The 13,397-nt window shown below is 36.5% G+C and overlaps 1 protein-coding gene and 1 long non-coding RNA gene across 4 annotated transcripts in view; one reads left to right on the top strand and one right to left on the bottom strand.

The window, feature by feature from the left end:
- LOC130012529 (uncharacterized) overlaps positions 1 to 6,645 on the bottom strand; it is a 21,643-nt gene extending 14,998 nt beyond the window's left edge. The window contains exons 1-2 of the long non-coding RNA XR_008787970.1: positions 6,573 to 6,645; positions 6,060 to 6,127 (exon numbers count right to left, since the gene is read on the bottom strand). This is a non-coding gene — a long non-coding RNA (uncharacterized LOC130012529). The remainder of the gene's footprint in view (positions 1 to 6,059; positions 6,128 to 6,572) is intronic.
- On the top strand, positions 2,450 to 13,397 carry LOC130010288 (monocarboxylate transporter 6-like). Of its 3 annotated transcripts, none has more exons than XM_056100657.1 (7): positions 2,450 to 2,693; positions 5,704 to 5,860; positions 7,110 to 7,657; positions 8,381 to 8,574; positions 9,461 to 9,604; positions 11,155 to 11,897; positions 12,385 to 13,397. In XM_056100657.1, the coding sequence occupies exons 3-6, from the start codon at positions 7,404 to 7,406 to the stop codon at positions 11,514 to 11,516; spliced, it is 954 nt and encodes a 317-aa protein (XP_055956632.1). In that variant the 5' UTR covers positions 2,450 to 2,693; positions 5,704 to 5,860; positions 7,110 to 7,403; the 3' UTR covers positions 11,517 to 11,897; positions 12,385 to 13,397. The 3 variants fall into 3 exon arrangements, with proteins under 3 accessions (XP_055956632.1, XP_055956633.1, XP_050401451.1); XM_056100658.1 differs by having other exon boundaries at positions 2,472 to 2,582; XM_050545494.2 differs by lacking the exon at positions 5,704 to 5,860 and having other exon boundaries at positions 2,484 to 2,582; positions 7,282 to 7,657.

Here is a 13,397-nt window from a genome sequence, read left to right as displayed (position 1 = left end):
ACACCACAACAATCTAGGATATTCATCGTTTCACTGACAGATCAAATGACACAATCTGTTTCAGTGCAATTTAATAATTGTCACATACTTTTATGGAATACATTTACTGTTTACTACAAATTTACATTGAAACTTGGATTCATTTCAGACATATATATACCTTATCAAGCAAATGATACCAATTTATACAAAGAGATCCACGATGGATCAGTGATAAAGACGCTTACTCCGGAATCCCAAACTGGAGTTGGTCGAGACAGTTACTCAGATTTTTACGTTGTCTACTTGTTTGGATAGTACGAAAAACTGTGGTCCCGAGCTTTGTGGTGGGGTGGACTTATGTTTGCACTTTGAATTATGAGGTTTGTCATGGAGTCAAGTTAGTGGCGCGGGTTTCAATCCCAAATTTTTGTGTGACTAAGAGTAAGGTCGTCTGATCAACTTTGTAGGTTTTTCTGGGCCCTCCGCTCTCCTCTCAATGCTAAAAATCCTTACACACAAGACAAGTGAATTATGGAAATAAAATTCTACCATATTACGTTTGTCTAGAAATGCAATAATATGTATCAAGTGGGCATAATTACTCCCATCTTGACATCACATTAAAATGATATGATTTTACGATATATATTTAGTAAAGTAACGATGTGTCAATGACATTTGTAATAAAATATCATGGTTTAATCTACGCCAATATGTATTTACTTTGATTATTTCAAATGTAAGTAAGAACACAAAAAATAAAAATACCAACGCAGGATAATCACTTGGCCTGGAATCAATAATTATTCACCGAGAATAAAATGATGACTGGCTTACATGTATTACATAGTGAGCAGCCCGGATAAAATAAATTTCAATTCAACATATCTTTGTAAATAATGGAATTGGGCCATTCTTGGATAGATATTGTAGATTGCGGGTGATTCTGATGACACACTGGTACCTTAATGGCATGTCGCTGACAGAATGGGCATCATTAATTGCATGATGGATGCTAGTAAATCCTAGTTAAAACATCACTCAGTAATAAAAAGTACTTGCGTCTTCCATAGAACTGTGTTTAACATCAATCTGTGACCCTTTTCAATTTTCTCGGTGGTAGTGTTGGTGGTTAGAGTATACTACCAGCAATCCTTCTTTATTTGCTCGCAGATTGCTTTCAACCAAGCCTCAGCAAGTAGAGGACAAGGATGAATGCCATCTTTGTACAGTGTAAAGTTGTAGTAGGCTCTTGTCTTGGCCACTACCCCCCGTTTCGATTTGTATTTAGATGTCCTGTAGAGTTTCAAAGAAAATTGAGGTGAACGATGGGTGTTAGAATCGTTCAGAGCTCGAATATGTTTATTTAATGCCAAGACCTGAGTTTGTAATTGTAGGTCTTGGGCATCGAACTGTGATGGTTCTGTGTTTTTTCTTAGAATTCCAGAAGTTGATGGAATATACTGGTGTCTCCAAAAAGGTCAGTTTACATCCAGGATATTCGTTGAGGATATCTGTTAGTTCTTTGTGTAGTTGAAAAACCTCCTCAAGAATACTGTCGTCCGTCGACGTTAAACTGATATAACCAGACTTTGTTTTTGATGTTAGGTCACAGGTACCGAGCCAGACTTACAGCCAAATGTCCCCCAAGTCTATTACCTCACGACTTATATTTTGCTTAAACCAATCAACCCCCTGTTTAGTTGTTCTCCCCCCTAGGTGTCTCTAAATAATTTCGTGTTGAAAGGGGGTGGAATCTTGGTCCTGCAAATACCGACCTTTGCTGTCCGAAAGAATGACAGCAGTTAATTTCCTCTGTATCCTTTTTGATATATTTTTTCAAGGAATTTAAACTCATTGGTTACAATTATAATTTAAAAAGAAAATGTAATGGGTATAGACTATATATATATATATCAATAAAATGTTTACCTGAAATATATATTAAATAAATGATACGCGAAATTTAATATTATAATAAGAAAAATAATATAATTATTATAAGATAATAATGTTTACAAATACAATAAGAATCACAACAAACCAGGCCTTAAATAAAATAAGACACAAATTAATTTATTTAATAATATATTATAGCAAGGCTAAGCTTAATAAATTTAGCTTAGAAAATTCCAATAAAATATAGCACTGAAAAAAATGATATAATCAATTGATAGCTTTAATGAAATTGTTGTGTTAATGATTATTTATTGAATTTGTTACATTTATTTATGAAATTGTTATTTATTGAATAAAATGATTTACTTTGTTGTTTATTCATGAACGTTGTCGCTCTAGCGTAGCAATTTTGTAAAAAAAAAAAACAGGGAGAAAGGGTGATCACGCAGAAAAAATATACTAATCCCGAAAGTAAACTGTGTCAGGTGGACGACTTTACCAACGAGTGTGGACGACTCCACCAACGGGTGTGGACGACTTAACCAGGTGGACGACTTGACTGGCATTCGCTAAAGCACATGCGAGTGTATACCAGACGTAATGCAATTGGTATTACATTAATGGAGAGGGGTTAATGTTGTACACACCATGGGACAGTAGTTAAGTGTGATAAGTAACGTCAGAAAGTTCAAATAATTCTTGTAGGTATAACTGCGTTTGTTGGACATTTTGTGATATTTTTATCATAAATTTACGCCTCAGTGATCACAAAATGAGTTTAAAGGGCCAGTGGTTGTAAAAAAAAATTGTCTGTGAGTAATGTATTTTATTTTAGACTTTTGTATCCAAGGGCCATTGTTCTTGTTTTTGAAATAATTTTTTCATCATTTCAGGTGTTGTGACAAACTGGTGTCACTTTACATTGTCTTTAAATGGAATTTCATTAACGTATACGCATGTCTATGGAGACAGAAGTAGTATATATAAGGAATGTGGGACGTTTCGACCAGTGGACAATTCGGTCTAGGACTTTTCGGCCACTTTGTTGTTTAGAAAGAGGACATTTCGGCCAGATTTTGTTTTTTTTCTCCTTCAGATTTTTTCTTTGCTGTGTATTTTGGGTTTTTTGTTGTTTGTTTTTAACTGCGACAAATTATTTTTTTAAAATAAGTCTGAACTTATGTCATCCTAGTGACTGTATGTGTCTCCAAGTTGATTGAATAAGTTGATAAAAACAGTACTGAATCTGTACTTGTGGTCCATACACCGCATGAAGAGCAAGATCTACTGAGCAATCGAAGTCTAATATAACAGTTGACGGGTCATAGCCATACTCATCTAACCAAACGAAACATTAATTCATAAGTTGCCTGGGTCTTTCTTTGTAAAAGTACGTACACTAATGAAACAAAAACTCTTGATACACGACCCTTGATGACATACAACTGCACCAAACATCGGAATCTGCAAATTTCTGGATGTGGTGTTCCCTTTAAATGCTTTAAAAACTTACTTTATTCGCTTTCAAAAATAATGAAAAAAAAAACAACTGTGCAATAGGCCGAAATGTTTGTTAACCGAAATGTCCTTGGCCGAAATGTTCACTCACACCGAAAAATCCTAGGCCAATCCGCCATGACAAATCAAAATTTCTGCATTAGATTACAATACACCAATGTTTACTTTGAAATGGTTTCTGTTTGATTAGAGTACGAAGACAACATCGGCTATCTAAGCTATACTATATATGTCAGAGAGATTCTTTATATAGCCCTTCTGGGCCGCGATAAATTACTCTAAAATAACCGGGTTTGGAACCCTGAAAGGCAAGTCAAATGTGGAACTCTTCACAAAAAAATTAATTTCAGTACCTATGCAAATTACATGGATGAAAACAATTATCGTGGTTGATTTAGTTTGGACAATCATTTTGACAGAACTGTCAAAGTTCGCGGTAAAAATAAGGTCAAGTTTCATTTGGCTCATGCGCAGTAACCAGTAATGAGAACCGTTGTCAAACCGGATAGCGTTTACACTACGAAAATTTAATCGTGCCGTTCCTGGTACCGTGCCAACAGAGAGAGAGAGAGGGGGAAATAGGGTTTAACGGCCACCCGACACAAACTAGGTAATTTCGGGACTAACATATGGTTTAATTTTATTTCAATAATTCGCTTGCGCGTAGGGGTCTTTAGCAGTGGGAGGAAACCGGGGGACCCGGAGAAAACCCACGAGGTTGGCAGGCGACCCTACTCCTTGTCACGTCAAACCGGGGATTCGAAACCATGCCAGTTGACTCATTGACAGGCCTTATGGTACAGCGCGCACGTGCTAACCATTCCATATCTCTCCCCCCCCCCCCGACCGTGCCGAGACCAGGCCGCCATAAATATCAAGAAATTGACCCGTTTACATTGCTCTGAAATTACGGGTCTCGAAACCGTGCCAGGCACGCCAAATGTAGAACTCTTCACAGAAAAGTTAATTTCAGCCCTTATGCAAATGAAAACAATTATGTTGGCTGATTTAGTTTGAGTCGCCATTTTGACAGATCTGATGAGAGAACTGTCAAAATTCGCGGGAAAAAGGTCAAGGTATCGTTCGCGCATGCGAAGTAATCCGTACTGAAACCGTGCTCAGACAAGTAGGAACTAAGGAGGCTATTTTAAGCCATGATAATATATTAGTACAAAATTATAACAAATAATTAGTTACACGACTTTCCCAAGTCTGGCAGTAATTATTGGAATTCGGTGAAAATCAATAGGCTTCTTCGTCTCATGACCTTAAACATGAATATAATTTAAAGTCAATCGTATATTAACTTTACCTCTAAAGGGATCACAACCTTGTATTAAATACTTTTACGCTATATTTCAAGTTTCGTCAATATCGGATGAAAATTGTGACCTGTTGACAGACAGGTGCGACTCATTATACGTCCAAATGGACAATAACAGTCCGATGAATTCTAAACAGGAGGTGTTTATCGATATTGTAGCCCAAAATATTTAACATTTTTCTTGGAATTCTTTCTTTCGCAATAGTTGACGGTCGTTTTGGGGGTTTTAATGACGTAAATACCAAGGAAAACAATTTTGACGTAATGAAAATATCCGTGACGTAATAAGATAAACACTCATTTCCACTCTATTTGGTTCACAAAGCGACTGGTTAATTGTGTCTGTTTGGAAAGGGAGGTCACTCTGCGATAATTTTAAAGATCGAAACCGAAATCGTAAAGTGTATTTTTTAAATGACTTAGACTGGATAACCTGCTCTAATACGCCAGACTCGCTCCTACGTCACTCCTTTTCTGACTTGCATATTGAAGTCAGAATAGCGCTTGACGTAGGAACCAGCCTGACGTCATTTAGAGCAGGTTGTCCAGTCTATAAATGACTTTAAACTCCAGCAGTGACTAGGTTCGAAATAAATTGCATATCATGTTTGATAAAATTTGATACACTCGTCTGACCGTGTAGATATATGCTGTGTAGCGTACGCATGTGGTTGTTATGCTTGTTTACGTTGTTTTTTTCTTCGCAAAAAACCCTGGCCTGTGTATCTGTATGAAAATTAGTCTCTGTCCTATTCATATCAGTATCAGCCTGACTTGTATATTATTAAAAATATATTACGGTCCATACGGAGTTCAATGAATTGTAGTATTTTTATTCACTTGTTGAAAATCTTCGATTTTGACCAGTCTGATTATGATAGAGTGACCATAGCAACCATTATTGTCAGACCAGCCTTGAAATTAAATTTACTTATTATCTTTCAAATACACTCACTTACTTTGTTTTTTGTGTGTTTCAGGTGTGTGTTTCAATAAGCCAATGGTTGAATTTCATTGTTGATGACATACAAGAAAAAATTCATTAAGATTTCCTAGAATTAGTAGAATAAAGTTTTGAAGTGTAGAATTTTTGGCCACTGCAAACAGAGTCTAGCACCCAGAAAATATTCATTCGCAGTGAGTCGCCCAGGAAATTTAGAGGACTGTTATACTCATTCGACGCCGCTTTTCGACCTATCAGAATCCAAGAAATTTCCATTTTGGGCTACAATATAATTTACATTTTATTTTGCATCATGCTACTGTTTTCATAGCAAGCAAACTGCAAATAATTCTTGCAGTACAAGAAGATATAAAATTGGGATAAATTGCTTACCTTGGAGTAGAATTTTGTGGTCTTGTCTTCCGACGCCTTCCTTTTTAGGGGGTTTCATTTGGTTTGCGCTAGAGAAAACATACATAAATTATGATGTAATTAAATAGGAAGTCACGGTGGTTAAGTGAGTAAGAGGCTGACTCACTAGCCTAGAGGCCCCGGACCTTAAACACCATTTCATTTCATAATTTGATATTTGACATAAATCGACGAGTATTTTAAATCACATTTATTTTACTAAACAAATATTTACTAGATATTTTAAAATCATACTCATTGGCTTAGTAGAATTGTTATATAAATCAATGGAATTTATAAAAAAGTGTTTTTACTTAAATAGCTGGTGTAAAGTAGAAATATACCTTCTATTAAATCATATCACCGATGCTATAGATGCTATAATAACGTATCTAATCAATATCAAATCTTATTCTTACACTTAAACAATTCATTCAATCATGGCTCCTGAAATAAACTTAACACATTTTACATACAATAAATAAAGAGACTTACCTTTAAATCCAAACAGAGTTCCAATATTGCAGTTATTAGTTCAAGTGGCGATTAGATGTTCGTTCGTCGTTCGTTCCTCATGGGGTTTTGCCGACTCGTCTACCCAGGGTGATAACCTAGACAAAACGAAGATTAGACGTTTGTTCGTTCGTTCGTGTCTGAGGTTTCATGTCCACTTCCACCAAGGGTGATATCCTAGACAAGACGATTAGACTAATACTACTTTCTGGTGCTTTAATTAACGTCTGCTTCCACAGAAGTGATGTCGCAGAAGATTTGTCCGCGAATTTAAAGACTGGAATTTCCAGCCTACTTATTTTCTAATAATTTGATTAGTGGATATGTAATCATTTTTCTAAACACCATTGGAAAACTAGAGGTTTATCCATTGATTGGTTAAAAACCAATCTTGACTAACTTAAATCCTTCAAGTGTCATATTGAATTTGTATATAATAGCGTTAAGATGTTATCTATCAACCTCATCATCGATAATAAATATAATATATAAATATATAAAAAGAGCTTTTTATTTTAGAAATTAAAATGTTGTCATTCGATACTCACAACACGTATCTCTCTGAACTATTTATATCAGCAATAATGCTACTCAAGTTGGATTAGCATTCCAGTTAGATTAGCATTCCAGGCATTTAAAATCAGTGAACCGGGCCAAACCCAAACGTCCAAAATTTAGCTCTTTTTTCTAGATGATAAGAATAGTATGACTCAGATAATATTGCAAGATCGAGTGAAAGAGAGCTGTAAGTGGATTTAAACAACCAGGAGAAATAGACAATAGTTATAATTTATAAGTTACAAAACACGTGTCATGTGTGACGTTAATGAACCTCAATGTGCCTTGGTCAACAACAAGAACCCTCGCTGGAATATGTCAACAGTGGGTGGAAATCCTGATGATGATGATGATGATGATGATTATCATAAAAATCAATTCAGCACAACATTGATTGCTAATGATGGAGTTAAACCAGCAAGATCCAACAAATATTTAAAAGTAAAAGAGGTTGTTACTGGCGATGAAAACGGTGAATGGGACGACGTGGATACAGAGTCTGTAACAGAGTACGTAATTTATAACCTACCCTTAAAACGCATTGCTGCTCAACTAATATTTTACCTGGATTATAACCATTTACTCTCTCAAGGAGAAATATGCAACTCAAAATTGGTCAGTGACAAATTAGTAAATACAGCCCAGTGAATACCCATGTCCACGCTGTAGAATATATGCATAGGGTGTGTTATAAACTGGATAAATTCTTATGTTGGGTACACAATGTTTTATGATCTAGTTTTATATCATCTTTATTATTGTGTTTGTTAAGCGTACGTGTCACACATACAAAATTTCTCAAGGACCATTCACACACTGAGACAAATTTAAGGCCAGTGTATTTAAGTCCTCACTGAAGTTCTATTAGCAAAGTAGAATCATGCACCAGGTAGTGTATGAGGTCTTATCAACGAAATCTTAATCGCATAAATGTTTACGATTATTTGTACTGCGATAATTTGTCGATGTCTCATAATTTAGATTTCAAGATTGCTGACGTTTTCTTCAGAAGAACAATACATTTTGCAGAACCATCTTGGCTTTGAGCTCCCTTAGCTGAAGCTGATAATTATCAAGATAATTGTTTTATCTTATGTAAGTTGTGGCCAAACTCAATATCTGAGAAGTGTTATGAAAATGTCCAGTAATATGAGTGTGGCAGTCTCACTCGACAGTTATTATATTCAAAGTTAACATTAAACGATTAATTTGCTCTTGTAATACTGTTTTAGATGTTCAGAGACGTCCGTCGACCTTACCCTGAAAACTGCTGTAACAGTGTGCAACTGTATAATGATTGTATTATCTGTGAGTCTAATAGCTGGAATAGGTGTTCTGTTTGTGGGCATCTTAGATGAATTCCAAACAACAAGAGCTGAAGCTTCACCTATTATGTCAGTGTTAACTGGAATTCTATTCGCAGGAGGTAATTTGGAATTGTTTATATTTTCCCCGGATTCACCGATTTACTCCTGAAGTGACGTTTATGTTGATTTGACGTTAAACCTCTTTTCTCTGTCTTTCCATGTACTTCTTTGTAACATCGTCAAAGAAATTTACAGCGGTTGCCAGGCAAGATACGCCCACATTTTGCAAGAGATGAATAGAGAACCAGCTAAAATAAAACGCGTTTATTTTTTTGTACAATCAGTGGATTGTACAATCCAAGAAATCACGGTCCCATATACATGGGTATCGAAAGGAACCGAGATTGTTGGGATGTAAACGTATATTTTAAGTTGCATCAAGATCGGATAAAAATTGTGACTTCTAGAGGGTTCACAATCTTGGTATTACACGCTTTTACACAATTTGCGCTCAAGAAGCAGTTATTTTGTCGAGCAGATTCGGTCCAACAATATACGTCCACATGAAAATGTGAGCGTATAAAAAGACAAATCTTATCTACGTAAATGACAAATTAAGGCAGGCCGTTCAAATGAACTTAATCTTTATGAATTGGTTAGATGTATATCCCAAACCGTTCTCGAAAGCCTTTATCGATGTCTAGATTCCAGATGATTCCAAAATATGTTTCTGTTATATTTCCTGAAGTTTGAGTTAAAGACGTAATTTGATGTTTATGTAACGAAGACCAACAATATTAAAACTGAACGATAGAACAAAATTCAAGTTTAATTTAATTGACAAAGAAGTGGTATGAAGGGTTCTTGAAGATGAGTAAGCATGTCATACATAGTATACAGTACCAAGCGTCACATATAATAGCTAACTGGAGCGCCTACATGGACTTAATTCTTACCCAAATCAGTTTGTTTGGAACATAATGTTGTATTGTTTTAATTTTGTAGGTGGTATCGTTGGACCTTTAATGAATCGGTTTAATGGAGGCTACCTATGTATGATTGGTGGTGTGTTAGCTTTCCTTGGATGTTTAATCAGTTTTTTCTCTCCCTCTGTGCCCGTTTTAATTATTGGTTGTGGAGTTATATCAGGTTCGTAGATAAAACTATATCACTCAGCTGTTATAAACTGAAAGTAACATTCTCCATAAATACAGGACTCGATAGTATCTAGTTCCTATAAAAAAAAAAATATGTGAACACCAAACATGTGTTATGAAATGAAACAGGGTATTAGGAAAAGTAATGGGGTTTTACCTCCCACTTTTCTGCGCATGCTGTGCTATTGAAGATGGGCAAAAATGTGTTAGCTATGTGAACTCCTCAATTCAGAAATGGTATCAGCTGTTCTAGAAAGAATAGTGACTTGGGTTCTGAAGCTGAAGCCACTGGGTGGAAAATAAGCTCGGGATCATAGACCACCACCACAGTTATGTTTTGACAAGTGGTAAATCCCATCCCCTTGGCGGTGAGCTGATCAGTTTTTGACATTAACAATGACTGTAAATAAATAGATGATGTTTTTATACGCCCACATTGAAATGTAGTCTTATATTGTCGTCGCCCCCCCCCCCCCCCTCCGTCCGTCGGTCCGGCGTCTACAATTGCTTGTGGACTCTCTAGAGGCTGACTTTAAATTTATACACAGTGTTTAAGGTCATGAGACGAAGAATCCTATTGATTTTCAAAGGTTTCTGGTAATTGCCATCACAGATATGGCCCTTGAATCTTGTGGACACTCTATAAGCTAAAGTTAATGTCCGATTGAATTTAAATTTATACACAGAGTTTAAGGTCATGAGCCTTATGATTTGCAGCGATTTCCGATAATTACTTGCCAGAGTTATGCCCCTTTCCCTTTTTGAAAAATCTCGTAGAAGCGCTTGAGGCTAGAGTTGAACTCTGATTGCCTTTAAATGTATACAAAGTGTTTAAAGTCATGGGACAAATATTCTTATTCATTTTCAACGATTTCCGATAAATACTACCAGAGTTAAGGCCCTTGATCACTTTGAAAAATCTTGTGGGCGTTCTAGAGGCTAAGGTTAATATAAATTGTTTAAGGTCATGAGACAAACAATCGAAACAAATTCTAATGGTTTCTGATAATTACTTCTTTTGTTATTACTAGTAATCAGATTTTCATGTGGTGTAAATATTCTTATTACTGATAAAAAAAAATATGTGACAACACTTGTTAACTGCCCAGACGACGTAGCTGCTGTGGGCTTATGTTTCGTTGCGTGGCAACCTATCTTTTTAGATTACATCAATAACACGGAACTCATTATAAGCCTAAAATAAAGTGGTTTCCGTTTGTCGGCATGAAAGGGGACACTGTTTTGAGGACAATGGCGTTGAAAAAGATGGCGATAAAGGCATCGCAAATGGCACAGCACTGTATAATTTCGTTTGTATACCCAACAAAACCGACCTGGCTGTGCCCCCTGTGAAATTATATTTCTTAAAGCCGTAAGCAAATTCTTGGAGCTCCAATTAATTAACTTTTTGATCTTCGATATTGAATCCAGTCTTTTCAGTATCTAAACCACCAAACCCAATGGCTTATATCTATGGAAGGATGACAAACACCAAAAAGACACAAGATTATTTTATTTATCTTAAAACGATTGTATTTTCAGGTCTTGGTCTGACAGCTCCATTTCTTGTAACCTTTGTTACCACTGGCGAAATCTTCAGTACCCGCCGTGTTACAATGTTAACAATTGTAGGTTTGTGTTACGGTATATCTGGGATTATCTTTCCTTATGTGACGTCAAAGCTTATGGATATATTTGGTTGGAGAGGGGTGTTCTTAATCTATGGTGGTGCTTTACTCAACTGTGTTCCAATCGGTTACTTAAACGCCATTGTTAAACGTCAACTGAAGAAGACAAAGGAGACCAAAATCGAGGACTTCTTGACATTTCGCTGTTCCGGAAACCCATGTTCCTTGTCTTGGCGTCCTCCAATTTCATTTCAACAATATTTTTACCAACCGTAATTTTTTTCTTTGTTGACATGATCCGAGAAAAGGGGCTTGATGTGGATACGGGTTCGACCCTTTTGTCTATAAATGGATTTTCAAATGTTGTCGGAAGGATCATTGTTATTACCTTGTCAGTGGCCTTGAAGGTGGACCTCGTAATACAATATACTTTATATTTAGCTATAGCTTCCATAACTGCAACTGGATTTGTTTTTGCTGTTACCTACTCTGAGCTGTTGGTACCTTCAATTATATTTGGTCTGTTTTGGGGAATGACGGGTTTGTCCTATCCGTCCATGCTGCTAGAATTGTCTGGACCAAAAAGATATGCATCTGCTTTTGGCTATTGTAACTTTCTAGGAGGAATAGCTGAACTATGTGGTGGTCCATTAGCAGGTAAATGATTGACATAGGTTTATTTTGGATTTTTGTTTAAATATTAAAAAATGGCATATTTTGGAAACCTCTATTTATCTCAATCTCAGAAATCAGTCCTGGGAAAACACATTTTTTTTAGAAATGATGAGGCCAGTTTACCAAAATGTAACCCCATATAGATACATGTACTTTATGTCACTCGGTTGTCGTCTTTTCTGGTTTTCACCAGTCCACCTGGAGATATTCCTGACAATCAAGTACAAGTACTGTGGTTTTAAAGATTCAAGTCTCGCGTCTTCCCATCTAGACCTATAGTGACTTACCAAAGCCTAACTTAACTTTAACAGTGGTTGTGAATATCGCGATGGCGGTTAGGTAAGCTCACCTTTTTAGGAGCATGCAGGATCACTTTCCTTGTAAATTTTCGCGTCGTTTCGAAAAACAATTAATTATGCCTATTTCTTAAAATATCCAAAGCCCCCATTTTCTGTTGTTGTTTTTTCAGGTATGATAAAGGATGAAACTGGGTCGTATGATGTTGTGTATTATATCACTACAGGAATGGGACTTCTAGCTAGCTCTATTGTTGCCTGTATGTTCATTATCAAACATTGTCAAAAACAGAAATCCTCACATACAACTACAGAAACTGAAGTTAGAGATAAAGTACGTGGCAGAGTTAAAGATACTTTATCAAGAACAATTCACATACACTCCAACTCTAGTTTAAATATACACAGTATATGATATATGAATTAAAAGGATAAAGAACGTGTATAATTTTAAAAATAAATGGGTCTTGTGAAAATAATAAAATACTGTTGTGCTATGGTACTTTAAGCAGTTATCTCCTAAAGCTTAGACAGTCATATCTTAGACATCCATAGCGCAGACAGTGAGGTAAAGGAAATGAAATGAAATGGGGTTTAACGTCCTACTGGTCTGCTCCGACTAGCCTAAGACGGGCACATGCCATACAGCGGCACTACGGCCTACTATTATATTGAATTCTAACTGCCAAGGAATCTTTTACGTGCACGACAATGTGTACGCGGAACCTTGTTTTTCCGTCCCTTCCGAACGATTAGACAGCTGTCTTTGTAAGGCCCTCTATCTTGCATCACTGACAAGGTGAACAACGCCAGAAAATCCTGAGGAACTCTCTCGGCCAACACTGCGAGCGAACCCGCGACCTCCAGACTAGTGAGCCAGTGTCTTACTCACTGAGTCACCATTGCTCCCGATAGTGAAGTAGGGGATTAATTAACACAATCCTCATAGTTATAATGGAACATTCCTAATTAGTGTACTCCACTCAGGTAATCACGGGATGTTTTCATTGGAAAACCTTTGAAGTTATGACTGCCCCCATTGAGAAATTGAGGTTTAACGTCGGCTCGACACAAACTTATTCATTTTAGGACTAACACATGGTTCAATTGTATTCCAATAATTTGCTTGCGCGTAGGGGCCTTTCGCAGTGGGAGGAAACCGGAGGACCAGGAGAAAACCCACGAG

Source organism: Patella vulgata, chromosome 4 (assembly GCF_932274485.2).
Source record: "Patella vulgata chromosome 4, xgPatVulg1.2, whole genome shotgun sequence".
NCBI lineage: Eukaryota > Metazoa > Mollusca > Gastropoda > Patellidae > Patella > Patella vulgata.
This window is presented reverse-complemented; position numbering and strand designations above follow the sequence as displayed.

Bases quoted from the DNA above. Each gene is read 5' to 3' on its own strand.
- LOC130010288 (XM_056100657.1), top strand. From the start codon at position 7,404: ATGTGTGACGTTAATGAACCTCAATGTGCCTTGGTCAACAACAAGAAC. The intron at 7,658-8,380 runs GTACGTAATTTA...ATACTGTTTTAG, and splicing joins GATACAGAGTCTGTAACAGA to ATGTTCAGAGACGTCCGTCG. The intron at 8,575-9,460 runs GTAATTTGGAAT...TTAATTTTGTAG, and splicing joins TGGAATTCTATTCGCAGGAG to GTGGTATCGTTGGACCTTTA.